General features: G+C 43.8%; 2 protein-coding genes across 2 annotated transcripts; one reads left to right on the top strand and one right to left on the bottom strand.

The window, feature by feature from the left end:
* The first annotated feature begins 6,413 nt into the window (after window positions 1-6,413).
* Window positions 6,414-15,603, top strand: LOC127299564 (B-box zinc finger protein 22). Its single transcript, XM_051329538.2, has 2 exons — window positions 6,414-6,735; window positions 15,080-15,603. Exons 1-2 carry the CDS (start codon window positions 6,514-6,516, stop codon window positions 15,500-15,502), a joined length of 645 nt encoding a protein of 214 aa, XP_051185498.1. The 5' UTR covers window positions 6,414-6,513; the 3' UTR covers window positions 15,503-15,603.
* A 1,015-nt stretch (window positions 15,604-16,618) lies between these two features.
* LOC127299562 (protein STICHEL) lies at window positions 16,619-26,076 on the bottom strand. Its single transcript, XM_051329535.2, has 6 exons — window positions 26,012-26,076; window positions 21,586-23,611; window positions 20,577-20,796; window positions 19,008-19,571; window positions 17,319-18,027; window positions 16,619-16,713 (listed from the first exon to the last, which is right to left on the bottom strand). Exons 2-6 carry the CDS (start codon window positions 23,521-23,523, stop codon window positions 16,641-16,643), a joined length of 3,504 nt encoding a protein of 1,167 aa, XP_051185495.1. The 5' UTR covers window positions 23,524-23,611; window positions 26,012-26,076; the 3' UTR covers window positions 16,619-16,640.
* Window positions 26,077-27,887: the final 1,811 nt, after the last annotated feature.

Here is a 27,887-nt window from a genome sequence, read left to right as displayed (position 1 = left end):
TTATTCTCAACTTAGACATCCATACCGGGACAACATAGACAACAGATAATGGACTCCTCTTTTAATGCTTAAGCATTCAACAATAGTTAATATTCTCATAAGAGATTGAGGTTGTATGTCCAAACTGAAACTTCCACCATGATACATGGCTTTAGTTAGCGGCCCAATGTTCTTCTCTAACATATGCATACTCAAACCATTTGATCGTGAAGTCCACTACTTCAGACAAGACGAACATGCATAGCATCTCACATGATATCCAACAAAGATAAAGTTGATGGCGTCCCCAGAAAACATGGTTACCGCTCAACAAGCAACTTATAAGAATTAAGACACATAACTACATATTCATCACCACAATAGTTTTTAAGCTATTTGTCCCATGAGCTATATATTGTAAAGGTAGAGGAATGAAATTTAAAGGTAGCACTCAAGTAATTTACTTTGGAATGGCAGAAAAATACCACATAGTAGGTAGATATGGTGGACACAAATGGCATGGATTTTGGCTCAAGGTGTTTGGATGCACGAGAAGCATTTCCTCTCAGTACAAGGTTTGGGCTAGCAAGGTTGTTTGAAGCAAACACAAGTGTGAACAGGTACAACAAAACTCACACAAGAATATATTGCAAGCATTATAAGGCTCTACACTGTCTTCCTTGTTGTTCAAACACTTTACCCTAAAATATCTAAACTTAGAGAGACCAATCATGCAAACCAAATTAAACAAGCTCTACGGTAGTTCTTCATTAATAGATTAAACTACATGATGCAAGAGCTTAAACATGATCTATGAGAGCTCAAACAATTGCCAAATTGCCAAACCATATGCAGCACTTTCCAATTCCAACCAAATAGCAATTTAACGAAGCAATTTAGACTTCGCCATGAACATTAAAGCACAATTAAGAACACAAGTGTTCCATAAGAAAAAGCAGAGCGTAATATCTCCAATATAAGAATGGCAGGATCCAACTTTATTCAAAACAAAAACAAAAATAAAAACAAACCGACGCTCCAAGTAAAGAACATAAGAATGTGACGGAATAAAAATATAGTTTCACTAGAAGTGACCTGATAATGTTGTCGATGAAGAAGGGGATGCCTTGGGCATCCCCAAGCTTAGATGCTTGAGTCGTCTTAAAATATGCAGGGATGAACCACCGGGGCATCCCCAAGCTTAGACCTTTCACTCTTCTTGATCATAGTATATCATCCTCTTCTCTTGACCCTTGAAAACTTCCTTCACACAAACTTTAAGCAAACTCATTAGAGGGTTAGTGCATAACCACAAATTCACACATTCAGAGGTGACACAATCATTCTTAACACTTTTGGACATTGCACAAAGCTTCTGAAAGTTAATGGAACAAAGAAACTCATTCAACATAGCAAAAGCGGCAATGCGAAATAAAAGACAGAATCTGTCAAAAATAGAACAGTCCGTAAAGATGCATCTGGACTGGGCACTTAACTTGCTCAAATGGAAAAACTCAAAACTAATGAAAGTTGCGTACATATCTGAGGATCACGCTCGTAAATTTGCAGATTTTTTTCGAATTTTTTACAGAGACTGACGCCAGAATTCGTGACAGACAGCAATGCTGTTTCTGCGCAGCGATCCCAAATATAACATCAACTTTAGCATAGAAACTTTAGTTGGCACAAAAACATGATAAGGAAAGGTTGCTACAGTAGTAAACAACTTCCAAGACTCAACAAAACAAAAATTGCTGTAGTAAAATAAACACATGGGTTATCTCCCAAGAAGTGCTTTTCTTTAACGCCTTTCAGCTAGGCGCAGAAAGTGCAAATCAAGTAACATCAAGAGATGAAGCATCAACATCATTATTTTTCTTGAAAACACAACTTGTTGCAGAGGGTACTTTAGGTGCTTCATTATCTAAATTTTCTATGGTGGTGCTGGGGGTTTTAGCAATTTTAGGCCTATAATAATTCTTTTGTTTAGGCACTTTAGAGGCATACATGAATTTTTGCTCTTTACCCACATAAGCTTTCTCCTTATACTTGAGAGAAGAAAAGGTTGAACCCAAGGTTCCCATAGCTTTTTCAAGTTCATCAATCCTATTGGTTTGATTATCCTGGACAACACAAGTTCCTAGGACACTAATTCTTTCATCAATTCCTCCTAAGGATTTATCAAGTTCATTAGTTTTATCAAGTAGCATTCCCAATTTAGTTTCAACCCTTGGAAATTTTTTCTCTATGGTTTCCAATTTTTTCATAACATCCTCAAGAGAGATTTCAATTTTAACTTCATTAACAGGTGGTATTCCAACTAGACTCTCAAGGATGCAGCTAGCTTCTAAAGCAGGAGTACCTAGGAAATTACCTCCCGAAAGAGTATCAAGAACATACCTATTCCAACTAGATAAACCAACATAAAAGTTCCTAAGAAGGATAGTAGTGGAGTGTTTCTTAATGCACCTATGATGAGCATTACTAATTCTGTACCAAGCATCTTTAAAACTTTCTCCACCTTGTTGCTTAAAAGAACGAACTTCAACTTCAGGATTACTCATTATAACAGTAATAAAGTAAACTAGGCAAATAAAGTAAAGACAAGTAACTAATTTTTTTTGTGTGTTTTTGATATAGAGAACAAGGCAGTAAATAAAGTAAAGCTAGCAACTAATTTTTGTGTGTTTTGTTTAAGTGCAGCAAACAAAGTAGTAAATAAAATAAAGCAAGACAAAAACAAAGTAAAGAGATTGGAAGTGGAGACTCCCCTTGCAGCGTGTCTTGATCTCCCCGGCAACGGCGCCAAAAAAAGAGCTTGATGCGCGTAGATGTACACGTCCGTTGGGAACCCCAAGAGGAAGGTATGATGCGCACAACAGCAAGTTTTCCCTCAGAAAGAAACCAAGGTTATCGAACCAGTAGGAGCCAAGAAGCACGTGAAGGTTGTTGGTGGAGGAATGTAGTGCGGCGCAACACCAGTGAAACCGGCGCCAACGTGGAACCTGCACAACACAATCAAAGTACTTTGCCCCAACGTAACAGTGAGGTTGTCAATCTCATCGGCTTGCTGAAAACAAAGGATTAAGCGTATCGAGTGAAAGATGGTGTTTGTTTGCAAAGAACAGTAAAAGCAGTAGAATGTATTCAGATGTAAAAGAATGGACCGGGGTCCACAGTTCACTAGTGGTGTCACTCCAATAATATAACTAACATGCTGGGTGAACAAATTATAGGCGAGCAATTGACAAATAAAGATTCAATACATATCAACGATGATTACTATGTGATTTAATCAGGGCATTACGACAAAGTACATAGACCGCTATCCAGCATGCATCTATGCCTAAATAATCCACCTTCCGGTTATCATCCGACCCCCTGCCGGTATTAAGTTGTTAACAACAGATAATTGCATTAAGTATGGTGCGTACTGTAATCAACACAAATATCCTTAGACACAGCGTCGATGGTGGATCCCTAGTAGCAACAGCTCCACCACCACCTTAGAACTTTCATCCTTTGTCCCAGATTTAATGGAGGCATGAACCCACTATCGAGCATAATTACCCCCTCTTGGAGTTACAAGTATCAACTTGGCCAGAGCCTCTACTAGCAACGGAGAGCATGCAAGAACATAAACAACACATATATGATAGATTGATAGTCAACTTAACATAGTATTCTCTATTCATCGGATCTCGCCAAACACAACATGTAGCATTACAAATAGATGATCTTGATCATGTTAGGCAGCTCACAAGATCTAATACAATGAAAGCACAAGCGGAGAAGACAACCATCTAGCTACTGCTATGGACTCATAGTCCAAGGATGAACTACTCACGCATCAATCCGGAGGCGGGCATGATGATATAGAGCCCCTCCGGTGATGATTCCCCTCTCCGGCAGGGTGCCGGAGGCGATCTCCTGAATCCCCCGAGATGGGATTGGCGGCGACGGCCTCTCAGTAATGTTTTCCGTATCGTGGCTCTCGGTACATGGGGTTTCGCGATGGAGGCTTTAAGTAGGCGGAAGGGTAGGTCAAAGGGCGTCACGAGGTGGCGACACAATAGGCCGGCGCGGCCCAGGCCCAGGCCGCGCCGCCCTGGTGTCTGGCCGCCTCGTGGCCCCACTTCGTTTCCTCTTCGGTCTTCTGGAAGCTTCGTGCAAAAATAGGACCCTGGGCGTTGATTTCGTCCAATTCCGAGAATATTTCCTTACTAGGATTTCTGAAACCAAAAACAGTAGAAAAACAGCAACTGGCACTTCGGCATCTTGTTAATAGGTTAGTGCCGGAAAATGTATATTAATGCTGTAAAGTATGTATAAAACATTCAAGTATTGTAATAAAAGTAGCATGGAACATAAGAAATTATAGATACGTTTGCGACGTATCATAGAGGTGTGCAGAGCAAGAAGTGAAGACGATGGCCTTCATCGCCAACAACTTCTCCTCCTGTAGCAGTAGCAACATGCGTTGTGTCGACCACCTTCTCCTGCTCCCATGCGTTGATGAGCCCACCGTTGCCTCATGTCTCTCGTCAGGTCCTGCCCCTCCTGCTTTGACACTTCTGAGGGCGTTGTTGCATTCTACACCGCCGATGTTGATCCTGATCCCAACCATAAGCGTAAGGAATCCGTGGGGAGGAGAATGCAGATGATGCTCGCAATGGCGGCCATGGGCATAGGTGGTGACCCCTACGGCCGTGCCCGACTCTGTCATATGAAAACTAGCTACTCCGCGTGAAGGTTTCTTAACAAGCACCGCTGAGCCTCTTCGTCCCCCGTATGAAACCCCTTCAACAACAAATGCGATGACAGTGGATGGGACGGTGGGGAGAGTCATGAAGATAGTGAAGGATCCCCGTTCATCACATCAAAGAAGACCAGTTTATGTGTTCCTGATGTTCTTTTCTCCAGGACTTCATCTCAATAGGAGGTCAGCGGATGGAGCCATCGTGGATCACCTCTAGGGCTCTGCCGCGGCCAGAGGTGGGCGCATCAGCGGTGGCCGGACGGGCAAGCTCCACCCGAGAACTGCCTATATATGCTCCTTATCTGAATGTATGCATTCTTATCTGACTGTAGCGCGTGAAGAAAAGGTACCCTTGATAGTTCGACTTGTTCGATCTAGTTTGATGGTGGATGTGGAAGGTCGATCCATGGAATGTCTTGCCTTCAACAAGACACTTAATCTCATTTCCACTCACTTCCTACAAGGTGATGGGATGCAAGCGCACAACTGGCCACCCTACCTGTTGTGCCAAAGTTCCTCCATGCTGACACGCAACTTTGTCACAAGACTGCAACCATGCATAGACAAAATGGCGCAGATAATTGGACACTCCACCTGCCGTGCCAATGTTCCTCCACGCCGACATGCACCTCTGTCACAAGACTGCAACCACCCACGCATATACAAAACGGCGCACATAACTATACACTCCACCTGTCGTGCCAATGTTCCTCGATCCACGCCGACATGCACCTCTGTCAGAAGACTGCAACCTCCCACGCATGGATAAAACATCACAGACAACTGGCACCCCACCCGTCATGCCAACGTACCTCCATGTCGACCCACACCTCTGTCATAAGACTGCAACCACCCACTCATAGAAAAAAACGACACACACAACTAGACACTCCCACCTGCCGCGCCAACGTTCCTCCACGCCGGCCTGCACATCTATCAGAAGACTGCAACCGCCTATGCATGGATAAAACATCACAGACAACTAGCACCCCACCCGTAATGCGAACGTTCCTCCACGCCAACATGCACCTCTGTCACAAGACTGCAATCGCCCACGCATGGATAAAACATCACAGACAACTGGCACCCCATTCGGCATGCCAACGTTCCTCCACGCCAACGTGCACTTCTATCACAAAACTACAACCGTCCACGCATGGATAAAACATCACTGACAACTGGCACCCCATTCGTCATGCCAACGTTCCTCCACACCAACGCACTTCTATCACAAAACTACGACCACCCACACATGGATAAAACATTACAAACAACTGTCACCCCATTTCGTCATGCCAACGTTCGCCATGCTGCCCTGCACCTCTGCCACAGATCGCAACCATCCACGCATAGACAAAATGGCACACTTTAATGAAAATAAGAATTAATAACCGGCTCAAAGAAAATCTGACCTCCCCATTCAACCTACGTGGCCCTTCCGTGGAGCATGCACCGCTCTATGGCTTACCAGAGTCTCAAGCGTCCGTCTCTCAACCACAGGAAGCTCCAGCCGTGGCTAGCAAGAAAGGTAAATACTCCTACCTACCTCAAAAAGGGAAAGGCGGTGGAATTACCGACGTGGCATGTAGCGCAGGGCAATAGATATTTTTTCCGGACAACGACCTACACCTACCAGAATAGGCATGTGTTTGTAATAATATCGTTTCCCTCCCTCCCAGCTCCCCCGCCCCCTTCTCCATAGTCTATATCCATCCCTCCGTTTTTCTTCACGGCCAGCTAGCTCTCTCCCAGACGACGTACGCGCAAACTAGCTCATGAAGATCGGGTGCGACGCCTGCGGGCAAGCGGAGGCGGCGGTGCTGTGCTGCGCCGACGAGGCCGCGCTGTGCCGACGATGCGACGCCGCCGTGCACTCCGCCAACAAGCTTGCCGGCAGGCACCACCGCGTCGCGCTCCTCTCCTCGACGCCGGCCTGCTCCTCGTCGCCCGGCCAAGGCGACGACGGCGGAAGCCACCCCGCATGCGACATCTGCCAGGTACGTACGTGTGGAGCAATTCCCTTCTGGTTCTTTTCCGATAATTAGCTGAACTTGTGACTTTAATTGAAAAGAAACTTACTATTCCATTGTAACCACCCCCTTGCTAGTATGATGGCTAGCGTGAGGTTCCTTGATTGAAGCTGACTTCAGGATCTAGAACAGAGAAGGGAGAGAGAGATAGCGAGGAAATCGTGTTCCTTTTTCCATTCATCAAGCTTGGTTCGTTCAGGGTTACAGCTCGTGGCTTATAGCCAACACACACACCCCACCCACTCAGGCCTTGCCCACGCACACACATCTGGCCCACGGCCCACCACACTCTCTCAGTGTCACAGGAATCGTGTTGCCCTCTGTGACACACCCTGTATCTCTACGGTGCCCTGACTAGGTGTGTGACATTGCCCCCCGGAGAAGAACTCAGTTGTCCCCAAGTGAGCACCGCTGGAAAGCTGGTCTTCAGAGTATCCCAATCTTCCCAAGTAGCTGCATCTTCCGGCAGATTGGTCCATTTGATCAGCACTTGAATCACAGAAGCATTGCCTTTCTTCATCATCCGACGATCCAGTATAGTCTCAGGCTCGCTGTTTGTTACGTCGAGAGCTGGTACCTTGGGCAACTCTGAGAAAACCGGAGTATAGTCTGCACGATATTCTTTCAACTGGGAAACATGGAAGACGTTATGTACCTGACTGTTCACGGGTAGCTCCAGCCGATATGCCACTGATCCAATTCGTTCGAGCACCGGGTATGGTCCAAAGAATTTGTGAGAGATCTTTGGGAACGGTCGATTGACCACAGATTTCTGAGCATAAGGCTGTAAACGAAGCAACACTAGCTCTCCTACTTGAAATTGCTGGTCTGTGCGGTGCTTGTCAGCGTACCGTTTCATGCGCTCTTGTGCTGCCTCCAGATGTTGCTTGATAATTGCCAACTGAGTTACACGTTCAGCCAATACACCAGAAGCTGGATTTTCATGATCAATTGCAAGTTCAGGCATGGCGCCAAAGTTGGGCTCATGACCGTAGAGGGCTTGGAAAGGAGACCCTCCCAGTGAAGTGTGATAACACGAGTTGTACCAAAATTCAGCAAGTGGCAGCAATCGTCTCCATTGTCTCGGGGCATCTTGTGCAGTGCATCTCAGAAACATTTCCAAGCACTGATTAACTCGCTCGCTTTGGCCATCTGTCTGTGGATGGTAGGCTGTAGTGTATTTTAGCTTGGTGCCCAGTTGTTGAAACAGAAGCTTCCAGAAGTTACTAGTGAATATGCGATCTCGGTCAGAGACAATTGTCCTAGGCATGCCGTGGAGCTTAACAACAGAGTCCACGAATGTGCGAGCAACCGATGGAGCCGTGTAAGGATGCCGAAGTGGAATAAAATGGGCAAACTTCGTGAAGCGATCAACAACCACCAAAACTGTATTGTATCCATCAGAGAGTGGCAAGCCATCGATAAAATCCATAGTAATGTCACGCCAAGGACCAGTTGGTGTAGGGAGTGGCTGCAACAGCCCAGCTGGAGGATGGTTGTTGTGCTTGGCGCGTTGACATGTGTCACAATGCTTTACAAAGTCAATTACCTGAGCCTTGAGTCCAGTCCAAGCAAACAAACGCTTAAGACGTTGATAAGTTGCATCTGCTCCAGAGTGTCCACCGATAGCGCTTGAATGAAAGGATGTGATCAACTTGGTCTGTAGCGCTGAATTCGATCCAATCCACACTCTGCCATTGAATCTGATGATACCCTCGTGAAGTGCATACCCGTGTTCGTCCGGGCTTGTCAAAGCTAATTCTGTCAGTCTTCGTTGCGCTTCCAGATCAGTGACGTATGAGTTAAGCACTTCCTGAAGCCAGGCCGGCTGCACCTCAGACTGAACTTGTATGGCCATCAGGTGACTGACACGAGAAAGAGCATCAGCTGCTAAGTTCTCTGCTCCTTTCCTGTATGCAATCTTGAACTGCAAGCCCATTAAGCGTGCCATTGCTTTCCTCTGTAATGGTGACTGGAGGGTTTGATCGTCCAAGTAACAAAGACTATGATGATCAGTTTTGATGAGAAACTCAGCTCGCTGCAAATACGGGCGCCAGCGTTCCACGGCCATCAACAATGCCAGGAACTCCTTGTCATAAATGGACAAGGATAGGTGTTGCTTGCTCAATGGTTTGCTGAGAAATGCGATTGGGTGTTGTTCCTGCATCAGCACCGCACCAATGCCGAGGTCACAGGCGTCTGTCTCCACTACGAATTGTTTGTGGAAATCGGGCAGCCGAAGGACTGGTGTGGATGTCATCGCTTGCTTCAGCGCAGTGAATGCGATTGTAGCCGCCTCATTCCATTCGAATCCCTTCTTCTTCAAGAGATTCGTCAATGGTTTTGCAATTAAGCCATAATTACGGACGAATTTGCGGTAGTAGCCAGTTAGACCAAGAAAGCCACGCAATTCCGTGACTGTATTTGGTTGCGGCCAGTCCACCATGGCTTGCGTCTTCTTGGGGTCAGTGGAGACTCCATCCGCTGAGATTATATGGCCGAGATACTCTAGACTGTCACAGGCAAAGGAACATTTGCTGGGCTTCACGAAAAGTTGCGCTTGGCGGAGTAGAGCCAGGACTTCTTCCAGGTGAGTGACGTGAGCTTCCATGGATGGGCTGTAAACAAGGATGTCGTCCATGAATACAAGGACAGAGCGTCGCAAGCACGGCTCAAGCACCTGGTTCATCACACATTGGAAGGTCGCCGGGGCATTGCAGAGTCCGAATGGCATCACCTTAAATTGATAATGTCCCTGGTGGGTTTTGAACGCCGTCTTAGCTTCATCTTCAGGGCGCATCCGGATTTGGTGGTATCCCGCACGGAGATCCAGCTTAGAGAAGATCTTGGCGCCCGCCAATTCATCAAGTAACTCATCGATTACCGGCATGGGAAACACATTCTTGATAGTGAGTTCGTTGAGCCTGCGGTAATCGATGCAGAAACGCCATGATCCATCTTTTTTCAGCACCAACAACACTGGTGAGGCGAACGGCGACATGCTGGGTACTATGATGCCGGCCTCAATCATCTGGCGAACTTGTCTCTCTATTTCTGATTTGTGTTCAGGCGAGTACCGGTATGGACGTGCATTAAAGGGAACAGCATCCTCCTTCAGAGAAATAGCGTGATCATATGCACGAGGTGGTGGTAGCGTCTTAGGTTCGACGAACACGTCTTCATAGCTATCCAAGACAGACTGTATTACTGGAGGTGTCTCAATCTCACTGTCAGCAGCTGTAGGATGCACTACTGCCATGGCCCAAACTTCATTCCCTTTGGACCATTTGATGAGTTGTTCGACTGGTAGCTCGTGGAGAGTAGCATCTTCCATTTGATGAACTCCTTGCAGTGTGACTCGCTTGCCCATATTGGTCACTCGCAGTGTTTTTCGAACCCAGTCACCCTTAATTGGGCCATGTTTCTTCAGCCAGTCAACCCCTAAGATGGCATCATAGGCACCTAGAGGAAGTACACGCATAGGTGTATGGAACGTCTCACCTTGTATCCACCAAGACAGCTTTGGCACCCGCTGATCACAGATCATTTCATCGTTGTTGGCTAACTTAACTGTTACTGGAGAGGTTCGCTGAGCTGAGCACTGCAGCCTTGGCAACATGGCTGAGTTCAGAAAACTGCCAGTACTCCCTGAATCAATAAGGATGAGCAGAACTTGATTGCCCACCATGGCCCGCAAACGAATTGTGTCGCCTGAGTCAGTCCCTGATAGCGCGTGAATGGACAAACTCAATTGTGTAGCTTCTGCTAAATCTTGCATCTCCATCATGTTAAGCACTTCTTCAGACAACAGCTCCGGTGTAGTTTCTTCAGTTGACAGCGCATTGAGCCCAGCCGTCTGCTTCTTGGCACACTGATGAGTTGGGTCGTATTTCTCCCCACAATGAAAACACTGTCTATTAGCTCGACGGTAATCCCTCAATTGTCTGTCCTTCCAGAAATCTCCTGCACCTAGGTTTAGTGCTGGTCGTCCTGCCTCGGGTCTTGCTGCAGGTAGTTCAGGGCGGTGTTGCCGTTGTGCCCATGGCTTGGTCTCTGCGAGCACCTCTTGTTGGACAAGAGCGAGCAGAATCGCCCGCTCTACTGTGTCTGGAATCTGTGACTCAACCACTGCCCGTATCTCACTCTTCAACCCACGGATGAATTGCGACACATAAAACTGTTCATCATAGTTGGGATTTTGAATGGCAATTTGGTATGACAACTCCTCAAACTGGATTTGGTACTCCTCGACTATGCCTTTTTGTTTAAGTGCTAGCAACTGCTTCATGTACTTCCTGTGATCATCTGCACCGAATTTCTCTTCTACTGCTGTCATGAGTGCTGGCCAGGTGTTTACCTCATGTCGCAGCCGATAGGCCTTCAGCCAGAGAGCGGCATTCCCGTCCATGTGCAAGGTCGCCGAGACTAGCCAGAGAGAGGGATTGACATTGAAAAGCCGAAAATAATCGAGGCACTTGTCCTTCCAGATGCGAGGATTTTCACCGTTGAACCGCGGAAACGACATCTTCAGTTGATGTTTCGTTGATGAATCCACACTGTGATTGTTTCTACCACCTCCAACGCCACCCATACCACCGCCACCAACGCCTCCAGGTTTACCACCGCCCAGAAATCCAACACCGCCATCTCGGGGAGAACCAGCATCGCCGCCTCCAGTACTCCCTCCCGTCGCCGCTGAGGAAGCACCTGTGGCGTCCCCGGTCCAGGTTACGCGCGCCTTCTGCAGGTGTCCCTTGCCCACGGCCATGACCTCATCAGGATCTGGGTCATCTTCCTCTGGAGAAGGGGATCGCATCCGGAGGCGCTCTAGGGCTTGAGCGGTGGCCGCGAGGCGCTCCTCCATCGTCGCGTGCTGGCGCGCCGCTTCCGTGTGCAGCTTGGCGCTGTCCTGCACCGCCGTGGAGATGAGATCGAGCTGTGCGACCATCTGCTGCTGCGTGGTGTCCACACAAGCGAGCCGGCCGTGCAGCAGATCGAGGTTGGCGCGGAGCTCGTTGATGGCCGCTGCCGTGGTGGCGGCCGTTTCCTCCATCGCGTCGAGGACGAACTTGGTCTGCGGCGAAGGCTTGGACGGAGCCGTGGCGAATTCCTCGCTGAATCCTAGCAAGGATCTCGCGAATTGGGAATCTCACGACCCTACCCCGCGGATCGACTCTGAATCTGATACCAAGTGTAACCACCCCCTTGCTAGTATGATGGCTAGCGTGAGGTTCCTTGATTGAAGCTGACTTCAGGATCTAGAACAGAGAAGGGAGAGAGAGATAGCGAGGAAATCGTGTTCCTTTTTCCATTCATCAAGCTTGGTTCGTTCAGGGTTACAGCTCGTGGCTTATAGCCAACACACACACCCCACCCACTCAGGCCTTGCCCACGCACACACATCTGGCCCACGGCCCACCACACTCTCTCAGTGTCACAGGAATCGTGTTGCCCTCTGTGACACACCCTGTATCTCTACGGTGCCCTGACTAGGTGTGTGACATCCATCCGATCTGTAATAAGTATTGGAACTTTAATTAGTTTAATTTTATCCAAATTTAAACTTAAATATTGACACTTATCATGAAACGGAAGGAGTAGTTTGGCTTGACTTGCTCTATTAGTCACTGCGGATTGGTGCCTTGTTGGTGGATATTTATGTTTGTGTAAGCACTTCTTCTTCGTACTTTTTTTTTACAGAACTTCTTCGTGCTTAACATGTTGTTTAGCCTAGCCCTAACAGCTCTCTCCTTTCAAACTATAAATATCACAGTTTTGGAGCTGCAAACTGGTCCCTAATGATTTGTTGTACGGAGTACTTGTAAAATGGCCATTGGTCCTTAAATGATTTCACTTTAGACATCAGTGAGGTCATCAAAATAAAACTTTGACGATAATTTTTGTTCCATAAACTTGTGAAAATATGTCAATCGTGAAAATTACTTTTCGAAATAATTTTTTTAGGAAAGATTGAAAAGAATACACTCATACATTTTTAAAGTATTGATTCTAAATACTACTTAATACATTATTATTTATTAATATCTGGTCTTGAGAGAGAGCATTGAGGCGGAGGAAACGGTTGAGGACTTCGGGTCTGTGGTTTGTAGGTTAGAGTTAGAGGGTACGACACCGGCACCGGAGAAGAGAATCATGCTCGTGGAGTTAAAATGGATAACCAAGGGAATGAATGGGATGGGGGTGGTTGTTGGGTCAAGAGAAAACGACGCGACACAGTAGTGACACGAGCCCCTGGCAAGGACAACTGGCTGGCAAGATTGGAGATGTGAGGAAGACTGTATAGTTGTTGTAGATGAGTGAGCAGTTAGGAGCGCGGGAAAGATGATGAGGGGAACGTTGGAGAAGAGGTGTTTGTGGTCTTTTGGAAGAAAAAAAAAGGTGGTGGATCAAATATTCAAGCGCAATTTTAAAAACATAGCAGGTGACTTAGCCTATTTTACAATGAAGTGATAAGAGAGGTGCTTCCGGAAATATTTTTTCTCAAGCAGCATTGCATATTTATCTTGTAGAAGTGCCTAGCGAAGCATTTACCTTATATAAATAAGCACTAGTGGTTAAGAAACTGATTTGTTTTCTAATCACCTATCTAAGCACCTTGCAATATCGATGGCATTAGGTAGATAAAAAATTAGGTTGAGAAGGGTAAACGGGATCTCGATCCTCTGTGGATAGTGTACTAGGGTTAACTAACTAGATAATTCGAACTCTTTGGGTAATTCCTTATGTCCCATCATGGATCTTGTCCAAAATCAACGTGCATAGTGATCAAAAGATCCATCGATCATATAGACTTTTAAGTAAGATTTTTTGTGGAATATTTCACGAAGAATTTACTTATACAATTTCAAGTACCAATTCTGAATACTAATAAATGCATTACTCTTAAAATATGCATCCATAAGTGAGCATTGAGGTGGAAGCAAGGGTTAACGGCTTGAGCCTGGTGATGTGTAGGCTAGAGTTAGAGGGTACGCCAGTGGCACCGGAGAAGAAAATCATTCCCATGGAGTTAAAAGGGATGCCAAGGGGAAGCAATGGTACCGATGGTGGTTGTTGGGTCAAGAGACTACGACGCAGCGTACTAGTGACACGAGCCTTGATTGGAAGACAACTAGCTGACAGGATTAGAAGACGGATTGGAGAGACGAGGGAGAGTGCATATGTAGCTATTGTAGATGAGTAAGATAACAAGAGGCGATGGAAAAGTTAAGGTGGGAAACGTTGGCAAGAACGGGAGATGAGGATGAGGAGTTATGGTGAGAGAAACCGTGGTTACAGTCTTTTCAAAAAAAAAATTAGTGGGTAAAAAAATCAACCCTAGTTTAAAAAGTGATTTAGTGCAAAATGCTTTGAGATGTGCTTACAGAATTAACCGGTGCTTATTTCTATAATAGAGGTGTCTAATGAAGACCTTTGTATAAATAAGCACCGGTGCTTAAGAGAACCTGATTTATTTTTCTAATCGTGTCGCTGAGCGCCTTGCAATATCGATGACCTTAGGTAGACCGAAAATTAGGTTAAGATGGATAAACCAGATCTCAACCCTCGATGGATAGTGTATTAGGTTTAACTAGATAAACTCTTTTGGATCATTCCCCAGGTCCCATCATGTATCTTGTCCAAAATCAGTGTGTATAGTGGACAAAAGATCCATCTTTTGGTTTTACGTGGTCCTTCATTAACCCATGCCATGACAATACTGCAATAAGACTAGATCTGCAAAGTGGCATACACTGATTTTCATAATATCCAAAGAAGCCCAAGCTCTATGAAACGCTGTCTATCTCGTGTGTAGGACCAGAAAGCCCAACCCTTTTCCTAAGTCCTCGAGGCAAACAATATGCAGCCACCTACCATTTTTCATTCCCCACCTGCCATAGCTCACTATCCAATTAAACGACACCCTCATCAGATGGTCTTGTTTTGTAGGATAGGTCACCAGATGGTCCTCTCTCTTGAAAAGTACAGTAGTGTGATGCGGTGCCCATATCTCTGATTGTATCTTTCCAAATGTGGTTGTAATCAATCCACTTGTTTGCAAGTAGGGCTGGATGGGATTTAGCCGAGTCCAATTCTCACCAACTCTATATATGGATTATTCGTATACTACTCATTTCTTTCACAATGTGACATGTTGAACAACTTGCTTTACCTCTTTGGAGTTTACAATTTGTAAATATCATAAAATGAATATTGCATCACAAGAAAGACGTGCAAGTGCACAAGTGCCTTGTGAAATCTATAGTAGTATTTGATAGATATGAACTCTACTGTACTGTACTTATTACAGGAGAAAACGGGCTACTTCTTCTGCGTGGAGGACCGCGCCCTGCTGTGCCGGAGCTGCGACGTCGCTGTCCACACAGCGAGCCCCCACGTCTCAGCCCACCGCCGTTTTCTCATCACCGGTGTCCGAGTCGGCGCCACACAGGACCACATTGATGCCGACCCCAGTGGTGCCGCCGCCATCGTCAGCCCAAGCAGCAGCAGCGCCAACGGAAGCAACAGCGTGCCCACCTCCGGGAACCTCACCGTCGCTGACAACCGGCTGTCGGCGGAGGCAGCAGGGCTGATGGAGGGAGGAGAAGACGACGTTGGCCAGCAGCAGCAGTGGCCGTGGAGCGACATCTTTGCCGACGACGGCGTTGGCATGGACCAGCACCAGTGCTACCCCGGCTTCTCTGAACCTGGCTCCTCCAGCCTCACTGGATGATGCAAGTTTCAGATGGATTTATCATATAATTGGCAAGAGTTGATCCATAAAATATTGTAAAATGATATGTTTTGATTCATAAGGAAATCAATTTATTATGATATTGTGGCATGAAAGTGATGAACTACAAATGTGCAATGATAAATGTTGCGCAACAGGAAAACTCAGATGATTAGGATAGTTAAAGAGTTCCCTTTAATAAATCTTGAAGCTTGAAACTACATACCAAGAGAAAATTAAGCTTTTCTGGCCCATGTACGGATAGAAGTATAAAACATGAAGAAGAAAAGAAACTCGACAGTTGCAGCAGTGAATCCTTCACAAAACATAAGATATTCTATGCATTATAAAGAAGCAATTATGGAATCAATGAAGGATTGCTAATAATTGGAAAAAACGGGCACCATGAAAGTACATAACACTCAACCAAAGAAAGATAATGGAGAGTTGCCCGAAATGAGCACTAAAGGCTTTTCGAGAGATCTCCAAATCACCGGTATGAGTGTCGAAATCATGAGCATCAGCATGTAGGTTCCAGATCCAAGTGGTAGTAACGGGGCCCTTAGCTAATGTTCTTGAGAAATGGCCGGGTCTGGACCATTACTCAAAAGATGTTTTTACAGGATCCCTATCCACAACAATTTTTACTTCTAAATCCATTTCATCCTACCTATATCCATCAGTTTCACCCATGAGATGTCTAGCACTGGTCGACTCTTTCAAATTAAATAATATAACAAAAATATCTTTACAAAACTCATATTCCTTTTTTAGAATAAAACAGCATGCAGGTATAGATGCTTGACAAACGAACTAAATTCCACTGAGGTGCTGAAGATGCCAGACTGGCTACAAGACCAAATTCTTATCTCGAGAGGGCCAATAATATGAGGCCACCAGAGTCACATGAATTTAGGATGAGAAGATCAAATATGGTCACTTTGCAGTTCATGAACATTTGAGAAGCATCTTCCATTTCCGGGGCCAGGGCTCGCTATATCACAGGACCTGCGTTCTCTGCCAGAATACGAAGATTTCACACGCATCTGCCCTTTCGCCTGCATTTAACAGAGTGAGGTGGGATGATGTTTGGTGCCAACAACAAAGTGTACAAAAACAAAATGTGATATATTTACCTCTATTCTCTTGACTTTTGAGTTTTCCAACAGCGGAAAAGGCCATGGCAACCAGGTCTTCCAGGTTCGGAGCAACTGTAAGTTTTTAGTAAACATGAGCAACACACTATGGAGCAGTAACATGCATGGTAAATTCTAGAATCAACATGTTAAATGAGAAGGAAATTTAGGCTGCGTGCGCTTATCCTAGGAGCGTTAAAAAAAAAGGCCGTCATAATTAGTAAGCAAACGAAAAGGCCTTATCTTATAACGAAGTTACCTAATAACATAACAATCGCTACAGGCCCACAGCAAAGCTAAAGATGGCACTGCAAACAAAATGGATGCATCATATCCAGGATAAGGTATGAATGCAAACATAAATTTTTAGAAACCAATCGCTTCAAGAATTCATGCTATATTTTAGAACACAATGCAGAGACCGGGGGCCCGGGGCTCCGTTCCTCTTTTCCGAAAACAAAATCAGAACAAAAATCAAGTTTCTTTCTGCTCAGCTATTGTGGATGGAAAGAAAAATCTCTACTTCTGTGTTTACCTGTTTCCTAGACGATATTTTGTAATATCCATTTCAGAGGTTTTTTTTGTGAAGGCAAAGGTGGCATTGATGTCTTGAAATCAAAAGGGCAAGATAAGGGCTGGATACGAAATGAGATCAAAGTGTGCGCTAGTGTAATACTTACATGCTCTCATTGTCACAATTTTCCAAGTAATCAATACCATGCAACTTGCTTGGTGAAATAGCATATCCAGTTTTGCTTTGTTCCCGGCAATCTTTCCGAGAACCATAACTCTCAACTATCTTAAGAGCTTTTATCTCGTGAGCAAGATCCTCATCGGATTGACTTGAGGGCACAACTAGGGTCATTGGGGACCTCCTTTGGTATGGGCTGCCAACAACTTGTGGTAAAACCTGATGTCTATCAGGTCTTGCTTGATTTTTCATACCAGGTGTATATTTTTCAACAGCCTGGAGCCAAGCACTCTCTAACCTTTGCTCATCAACCATTGATATATTTGACATCTGTGAGGGAAATTCCAGTCCTCTAGCTTTAGATATTCCTGAATTTAAAGAAGAAATGGAAGATGGGTGCAACCCTAGTTCTCTCTTTACTTCATCACAGTAATCTAAACTTCTCCTTGACGTGTTCAACGCTCCCCTTAGCCGGTCACTGTTTGAAGAACAACTCAGGAGATCAGACTCGGTTCTTCTTCCTTTAGGGACAGCCCCTGATGTTAGTCCCGCCGATATCAGTTCAGGTAGTAGACCCACTCGGGCTTCCACATTGCACCTCAGAACTGTCTCAATTGAATTTGTAATGCTGCTCAAAAATCTTTGTGCTCGGGACATTATGCCATGATCCTCAAATGCTATAAAAGCAATTGTCCGACCTGAAAATAGAACAGTAAATTCACTTCAATAGCATGATTTTCTCTTTGATTTCAAACATGTGGAATTCTACCAAGAATAAACGAAATAAAGAGCATAGAGGATATTTAATTCATCTTCAACTCTGAGAGATCTAAACAAAAACCACACCAATAACCCGCAATAGTCAGTTTTAGTATCTAATTTGCTCTGTGTTTGCTTTATACTCAAGCACCAAATTAGTAAGTTCACTATAATGACCAAGCTCTGACTTCATTTACAAAGATCAAACTTAGCACCTTCAGCTACCCACTTTCTAGGGCAAAGCTAGTATTATTAATTGTTATATTAGGCTCTAGTTTAATTTACATTGGGATCCTTGGGATCTTGAAACTGAGGCCACATTGTAACTAAAAACTGAAGCCACATGTAACTTCAGAAAGACTAAAGCCGCATGTAAGCGTAGATGTGGCTCTACCCAAGAAGCTGGGAGCGAAGGTCAAACTAGACAATCACCTTCGATGGCACGCACACCGATGGTCCCCAACTCCTGGCCACAGTCCAGGCAGAAGCCCATAATTGGGCAAAGGTGGGACCAAAGGGTGCCTGCTTCCAGCGGCACCTGGTGTTTAGGTGTTTCGTGCTGTAAACTTGGTCCTTTCCTGGACTTGTACACAACTCTCTTTTTACACATATATCAATCGAGACGCAAAGCTTTTGCGATTTCTGAAAAAAAAGAAGGTCAAACTAGACAGAAAATCCTGTCTGATACCGTTTTGCCAAATAGGAGCATGTGTCTAGACATGAAACTAATAGATATGTTGAAAAATATACAGTAAGAGGACTTCCACGAGAAGACAAAACTGATCAACGTGCTCTATGTATTGCATCTTCGGTCAGAAAAGTTACAGGTAGTTCAATGACCGCAACACATATATGATAATGAATCCATTTCAATGTGGTCCATGCTAAAATAGAAAAAGGAAACACAAGATATATTTACCTTCACATTGCCTGATTGATACTAGTTTACCATGGTCGAAAAGTAGCTGTTGCAATGTGTTGGAGTGACAGTTTTCGATGCATCGTATCCAAATCTGTGCAAGGTTATCTGAGTTCTCATTTGCTAGGGACCTTTTTTCAGAACAGTTATTCATTTTAGTCGAATCCTGTAGAATTCTATCAACAGACCTACATTCCCCATAGGCCAAAACGTTGTTTACTCTCGACCTAGATGAATAAGAGGCAAGGGCCTGAGGACTAGACTGCCCACTACTTGCTTTGGGGTCAATTGCTTTCTTTGAAACACCAAAGGCAGATAGAGAGTTAGAAGTCACCCTGCTGGATGACGATTCTCTGCCTGCTTCGGTCACTGCGTCATTGGCTGCTTTAGGATGTTCTCTTGTGCTGCTTCTTGGTTGGCTCATGTCCGAACTATGGCCACAACCAAGTTGTAGTAGAGCTGCGGTGAACCATGTCGAACGCTCACTTGAAAGCCTTATCTGCTTTTCAGCATCAGATAGAATCTTCAATGCTTGTTGTAATCTTTCCAACTCTGCATCAGTTACTACAGACCACAAGGAAAGATGTTAATAAGATGGATCAATATGGAATAGACTGGATGAGCTGCTTTTACAAATGTGGTCTGTAGAAATTGGTTGATCAAGAATAGTGCACTAGGACATCCAAGTAAAATTTATGCAAATGACAAAATACAAAACAGTAACAGCCATAACCGAGAGTGCATGATCCGTTTGACTCTCTTTTTGTTTTATTTAGGGATGAAAGAGGAGTGTGCTGCTCCTCTTAGAGCATGGCTCTATCAGCTTATCTGTCGTAGAGTCGTCTAGTTCCCCCCATCTGTGCACATTCTTCCTCCCCCTATTTCCCTTGTGTACATATCCCGCTTCTAATAAAATTTACTTGTCGGGGTCTTCCTATAGTTCCAGTTTATAAATAAGTTGGAGCTAAGAGGTCAAGATAAGCAGCTTGTGCCTTGTAACATTTGCAAGATCTACTTATGGGTATTTGATCTTGGACACATGATTTAAGTGCCACAATTTAAGGCCTGCTATTTAGTATTTTTAGAACATCCACTGATCGTGGTTTTTGTTACTAGTATATTGATAATTAAGGTTCGATATGCTTCTTCCATCAACAACAGTTATGTGTTAATGGTACAATAAATATTAGTATTAATATGCTTCTATTGGAAATACCACCTTGACATACAAAGGATTGCAGATGCAGTCAATTAACAGCTACACAATGGCATGCCAACTGGTAACAGTTCATATATTTTAAATAATATTAGATATAAAACGACACAAATCCTGATAGCCAATAATTCTGATATGCCTCATGGGCATGAAGACACTAAAATAAAACTACTTTTCTGTAGTGAATGGAAGGGCATCGAGATTAATAATGTATTCATCCACAGGGAAGATAACAACATTAATGAAATTACTTCATCTATACTCTTTATACAATTGCATTACTGCATTAGACCCCCTGATACAAAACACAAAAAGAAAGCGCAAAAACAATGTTGAAACTTGAAAATACTTACAACTTCGACCACCGATCCCCACGCCGTTACAAGTAGAAACAGCTAATTTGTATGTGCCTGCAATGATGTCCATGATGCACGCAGCTAACTGAGACATTAATGCGATTGGATCAATGCCAGAATCCATGAGCTCTCTAGACCTTTTGACAGTTTCAGCTGTGTCTGACGACATAGCTATCTCCAGTAGATCAAGCAATTTCTCTTCCGAGACAACTCCGACCTAAAAAAATATAATTAACAATTTATTCATTTACTGGGGAGGTCCTAACAGAATAGAATATATTAAAAAGAGAACATGTACAATAGAGTATATGCAAGAGAGAACAGAAGAAGAGAGACCGGAGGGAATGTAAAAGAGGAGCGGGGAGAGAAACATTAGACATTATTTTGGATTGAATAACTACTCTCTCTTATGTTACTAGAAAAAAAAGTTCATCTTATTCTTCACTCGTGTTGAAACTGAATGGCAGGTCCGCACATTCAACTGAATTAACTATTCAAGAGCTCAACAACAGTCTATTGTTGCTTTTATTTTCATTCTTCTTTAAATTCCCTGAGGAAACCATTTGGCCTCTATTGTCTTATTTCTATGGGATAAAGTTAAAATATACGATTACCCTGCACAAAAGAAAGTGAAGGTGACATGGGACTAAGAATATGGTCAAATGCAGATAAATGTGTCATCCTTTTTTCCAATATATAAATGTGCCATCCTGAAGAGCTCATACTTCATTTGTAGCGCCAAAAGAAACGAAATTTCAAACATTTTAAGCAGCATGACTATCACTAGTTTCAAACTTATGAGCCATCTCTGGAATGGTAAAAAACATAATGCTGAACTATTCAGAAATCTAGCGGTCACTCTTTAGTGTAAAATAAACAATTCGAAAGGATTTTTTCCCGAGTTAAAAAGTGTCAAGATTTTAAAAAACACAGACCAGATAACAACATTATTATGTAATGTAAAGCAACATTTGGTTCACCAATAAAACAGTTGATCAAAACATACCAGATCATTAACAAGAGAAGGTGTTATCTTTTTCCCCAACAGACTCAGTTGATCTAACATTGTCTCTGCATCTCGCAGTGAGCCATCTGAATTTATAGCTATCAAATCTAAAGCTGCTAATTCTACATCAAGATTTTCCTTCATGCAAATTCTTCTCAACCGGCACACAATATCAATATCTTTGATCTTGGAGAAGATGTATTTCTGACAACGTGAAATTACAGCACGAGGCAGGTTATTTGGGTCAATTGTTATAAATATGAAGACAACCCGAGGTAATGGTTCACCAAGAAACTTCATAAATGCCGACCAAACTTTTGAAGATACCATGTGGCATTCATCAACAACAAATACCTTATAACGGGATGCAGTCGCAGATGGTGGTATTCTATCCAGTAAATGCTTAATTTTGTTTATACTTTTCCTATTGCTTGCATCAACTTCAATTAGGTTAGTTCCATTTCCACTGAAAAACTGAGTGCACTCTTTACAAGCCCCACAGGGTTTTATGTCTCCAGTATCAAGGCAGCCTAGAGCTGCTGAAAATATCCTTGCAGCAGATGTTTTTCCAGTTCCGCGAGGGCCTTGAAGAAGATACGCTGGAGCTATCCTTTCCCTTGCAATGGCATTGCTAAGTGATTGCGCTACAATATCTTGACCGACAATTTCGCTGAATTTCCTTGGTCTATACTTCTGGCTCAAACTTCTCCTGTCTGATGTTGCAAGATCAGCAGCATGAACAGCTATATCAATTGCATCCTGGCTTTTACAACTTGACCACCTTCTCCCATCTAATCGGCTCAAAGCTTCCAAATCGAGCTCCCCAATATTGGTTGAGAGTTCATCACCTGATGAATCAAATGAAGAAGAACCAAGATCAAAGCTATCGCCCAAAAGTGGCGTCCCTTGCGCAGATTTTTTCGAACAGACCCATTTTGTTGAACCAGATGATCTCTTTTTCCTATGCAACGACTGACTCCCACACAATAGGCTGCTACCTTTTCTTCTAAGTGTATCAGATAGTGAAGGAGAATAATTACTTTGTCTCGATCCTTTATGTTTACCCCTATTTGATGACTGGCACGGGACACGAGACCTCTGACTTCTCCACAATACTGATTGGTTAGACTCATCACCATCAAAAGAAGTAGCAGTCCATGAACCAACAGTACTGCTGTTCCCTCTTCCATGCTTGTAATAGGAGCTAGTTGAAACAGGGGTGCAAGAAAAGGAAGATCCATCTCTTCTACCGATTTTCATTGGTTTAGAGGGATTAGAAGAGCTGACACATCCACATGCAGCAAACGGTGGAGATGTTGGGCGATAAAAGGAACCACCATCCTGAAACAGCTCCTGACTTTTGGAGATACAATTTTCAGTATCCTCACATTGATCACCAGAGATGATATGAAGATCTAGCAATTCTGAAACAACTGGATTTTGTATTTTTCCATTCTTTGATGACAAACCCCTTCTTCTTCTAGCTGTCCTTTTAACAGGAACACATGATGCTGAGCTTTGATTATTGTAAATGCTGGTTGGAGTGACCAAACATGCGCCACTTTTGGAGCGCTTACCAATAGAGTTGCACGGGGTTTCCAAATTAAACTCGGAAGATAATTGCTCATCTAACTTTATTCCAGCTTCACTGGACTTGTTAGAATACTGCCTCCAATTGTGCAAATAAACCTTTTTGCATGTTTTTCCACTTTTTGGTGGTGCAGAAGGTGACTCGACGTGCTTTGGTGCTAAACTATCTCGCATACCACTTCTGTGTGCAATGCTAGAAGTTGCCACCAATGATCTAGAACTCAAAGGAGATCTCCACGTTGAGCAAGTTTCGGGATCTTGCAAGACGCGTGCCTTCCTCAAAGCAGTAAATTCTTTCCTCAAGTGAAGTTCACTTGGACCAACATAACCTTCAACCATACCTCCCATGTGCGGACTACAGTGATGATGACATGTCCAGCGAAGAACAGCTAGCAAAAGACAACTCTATCCAAGAACCAAACAAAGAATTTTCTCCCTACAAATATTCATAATACAGAATGTAAGTATTTACAACTGAATAACAAAGCAAAGGATAAATAAAAAAACATGGCACATAGCTTGCAGCAGAAACAATATCTTTCTTAAGGGCAGCAAAACACACGCATACACTGAGACAGGAGATGACATCTTAAAGCAAGGGGAAATTATTATTCTTCCCAGACAACTAGACAAGAGTAGCATATATTGACAAATGACAGATTTACATGAAGAGCAGTTGTAAGTGATAACAGCAAAACTTGTTATATTATGTCATTTATCCAGGGCTATTTCATTACAATAATTTATCCCTATTTTTTCTTTGCATTTTGTGTGATTGACTCGTTCTTCTGTTATTTGTGAGTAAAAACAAAAATGCAATACCTAAATTTGGTAGCAAAATGCAATACCTGACTGGTCACTATGAGGGCAATTCCATTTATCAACTTTCCCATAACAAGATTCTAGTGCACATGGTGATGTGCCATCTAATTATCAAATAATGGAAGGTTCAAACAAATATAGGAAATCATACTAAATGTGTAATATTCCTAAATGTGATCCACTAACAGATTCACTTAGCAAACAAAGAATTTTCTCCCTACAAATATTCATAATACACAATGTAAGTATTTACTTGCATCAGAAACAATATCTTTCTAAAGGGCAGCAAAACACACGCATACACTGAGACAGGAGATGACATCTTAAAGCAAGGGAAAATTATTATTATTCCCAGACAACTAGACGAGAGTAGCATATATTTACAAATGACAAGTTTACATGAAGAGCAGTTGTAAGTGATAACAGCAAAACTTGTTATATGATATCATTTATCTAGGGCTATTTCATTACAATAATTTATCCCTCTATTTTTTTCTTTGCATTTTGTGTGATTGACTCGTTCTTCAGTTATTTGTGAGTAAAAACAAAAATGCAATACCTAAATTTGGTAGCAAAATGCAATACCTAAATTTGGTAGCAAAATGCAATACTGACTGGTCACTATGAGGGAAATTCCATCTATCAAGTTTCCCATAACAAGATTCTAGTGCACATGGCGATGTGCCATCTAATTATCAAATAATGGAAGGTTCAAACCATATAGGAAATCATACTAAATGTGTAATATTCCTAATGTGATCCACTAACAGATTCACTTAGCAACTATAAACCCTGCAACTTAAGTTGGCTCTGTAAATTCTCTTTGCAACCGAGCCACACGCGACAAGGTAAATTATGCAACAAGGAAGTTGCTGAAACAAATGGTTCTGCCAAATTACAGGAAGAACAGATAATTAAAAATGTACCGTATTCATTTCACATCTTTGGACCTAGGTAGCATGGCACTTTACCAAAATAGCACTACTCCAACATAACTAAAGCAACACACTCCAGCAGAACTACAATTTCACTGCATCTAATTCACAGTCTGAGAAACTCTCAGTCAAGTGATGTCATCCGAAAAATTGTACTATGTGAACTGTTTTTCCTCGCTTTCAACTGGAAAAAATTTAAGTTGCAACCAACAACTCACCTCTAACATGAATCACGATGCAAGTCCAAAGGCTGGGGACTTGACTGAGCTAACTTAATTCTCCAATGACTGGGAATTAGCAAAACCGTTCAATACAAATAATTCCAGTTCGGATGCAGCCGACCTGCGAGAAAACTATTTTTTTTTACGAAAAGTCTGGCCTGCTTTTCATTGCATTTAGAAAGGGAGTGCAGGGTGACCAAAAACGAAAAGAAAGAAAAAAAAAAGGGAAATGCAGCGTTCAGAGTTTCAGCTCAGTCTGCTACCCTTTGTCTCTGAAGCAGCTCTGAAGCTTTTGATTTGCCTGCATCTCTCCAGTTTCAGCTCAGTCTGCTTCCCTTTGTCTTTGAAGCAGCTCCGAAGCTTTTGATTTGCCTGCATTTCTTCCCTCTTGGATGATTCCAGCGTGGATTCTATTCAGCGTGAAAAACAGAAGCGGGATCTTCGGGTGGGGGGAAACGAACTACAGTACAGCATCAAGGGATACTCCAACCGACAATGGTTTGAGATTCCTAGTGGGGAAATGCGCAAGGGACGCGACGGAGCGGATAGCAATTGCGATTACTGGACAAAAGAAGGCAGGAAATCTCCCAGTGGCAAACAGCCGTCGCCTACGATCCAAAGCACGAACAATACACTGCGGCGAAGGAGGAAGAGATAAAAAGAAGGGGGGGAGAGATAAGAGGATAAAAACTCACACTTGCCACGGGAGATGGCAGGAGCCCGCCAAGCCGGCTCGGATCAAAGAGTCTCCTGCTCGCCAATCTTGAGCACTGGAAGGGAGAAGAAGAAGGACGAGGAAGCCAACAGAAATTGAAAAAGGAGGCGCCCTTTGTCTGGAGAATTGGAGGTGGAGCCTACCGGAGTGGGATGAAATGAATGAATGCCGGAGATTTCGAGCGATTGAGGGGAGGATTCAAATCTCTTCTCTCTCTCTCTCTCTCTCTCTCTCTCTCTACGGCTGTGCGGAGCGATGAATAATGGTGTTCCCCACTGCTTGCAGCAGTAGCATGCTGGTACAGCGTACTGTTCTATTGGGGATAATTGTGTTTCCTTGGGGTTTCGTGCCCCACTGACATGTTATGTGTTCTTTTTATGGAACTTTTGGCATTTGTGCTTGTGCATACATATTTTTTGCGCACTTCAGCCATGGGCATACTTTGTCTAATTTTTGTAAATCATGTTTTATAATCTATATTTATGAAATAATACTCACAAAAGGTATTTTGACAATGGATCGGTTACACATTTTGGTTTCTCACAAGAATTCTTCATTAGTAGTTGTCCTTTTCATTGCATACGTATAGGAACTAAATATTTGTTCAAAGAATTCGCAATTTTTTTTTGTTCAAACCCACGTAGAACCGTTCCCTTCTCTCTTCATCGGCTAGGCAATAAGAGGCAGAACTGTCCCAATAGATCTCCAACGGCGGGGCTCTTGGCCTCCTCCATGTCTACTTGTCACTCCAATCGCAGGAAGGAGGTGGTCCTAGTGCCTCCTCTCTAGCATTGTAGGGAGAGAGAAGGGAGATGGTGAAAGAACATCTCTCATAATATGTTTTGTGTGTTTGATGTCAATGTATATGATACACTAATGTTTGTCTAAGTGGTACAGGGATTATATAGATACATATATACATGTGTGATGGATGTGATGAGACATGTCAAAAAGAAGCTGTAACAGGTTTTCCAGGCCGGATATTCCGGGCCGGATATTTCCAGAATATCCGGCCCCCATTTTTGGGCTAAGGACTGGAGGGGTTGTGGCTCAGTATACCCCTGGACATGGGCCGGATAATTGCCCGGACATTTGCCCGGATTTGCCCCAAGACCGGATTATCCGGGCCAGATATTTCCAAAATATCCGGCCCCACAAAAATCGTCTAAGGACCAGAGGCAAAGTGGCTCAGTACAAGGGCCGGACTTTTGCCCGGATTTGCCCCAGGGCCGGATTATCCGGGCCGGATATTTCCGAAATATCCGGGCCCCTCGAAATCGGCTAAGGACCAGAAGAAAAGCAGCTCTGGACAGGGGCCGGACTTTTGGCCGGATATTTGGCCGGTTTTTCCCAGTGGCCGGATTTTTGGTCGGGCCGGATTATCCGGCCCTAACTTAGACCGGATTATCCGGCCCCCCGGAAGCTCCAACGGCTGGATTTTGGAGGGGGGTATTTATACCCCCCTTCTTCTACCTTGCTCCTTGCTCAATCATTGCACAAAAATCTGTCAAGCTTCACCACCATTAGAGCCACCTCAAGAACTCAAGATTTGCAAGATCTCCTTCCTCCCCCAACCAAAGCTCTTGATCTTTGGAGATTCGAAGGAGAAGACACCGATCTACATCCTCACCGAAGCGATTTACATTTCCCTCTCATTTGTTTGAGGGCCCCCTTGCTAATGTTCCTCTTTGGGTCCCTAGTTGATTTGTGTTGATGTATTGTTGTTGATTGTTGTGTTGTTACAGATTTGGGAGCCTCCAATTCGGTTGTGGATGTGTGCCCCAAGAACTTTGTAAAGGCCCGGTTTCCGCCTCGAGGAAATCCCTTAGTGGAAGTGGGCTAGGCCTTCGTGGCGTTGCTCACAGGAGATCTGAGTGAAGCCTTCGTGGCTGTTGGTTTGGCTTGCGTAGCAACCACACTCCTCCAAACGTAGACGTACCTTCTTGCAAAGGAAGGGAACTACGGGAATCATCTCCGTGTCATCGCGTGCTCCACTCTCGGTTACCTCTATCCTATTCT

Source organism: Lolium perenne, chromosome 5 (assembly GCF_019359855.2).
Source record: "Lolium perenne isolate Kyuss_39 chromosome 5, Kyuss_2.0, whole genome shotgun sequence".
Lineage (NCBI taxonomy): Eukaryota > Viridiplantae > Streptophyta > Magnoliopsida > Poales > Poaceae > Lolium > Lolium perenne.
This window is presented reverse-complemented; position numbering and strand designations above follow the sequence as displayed.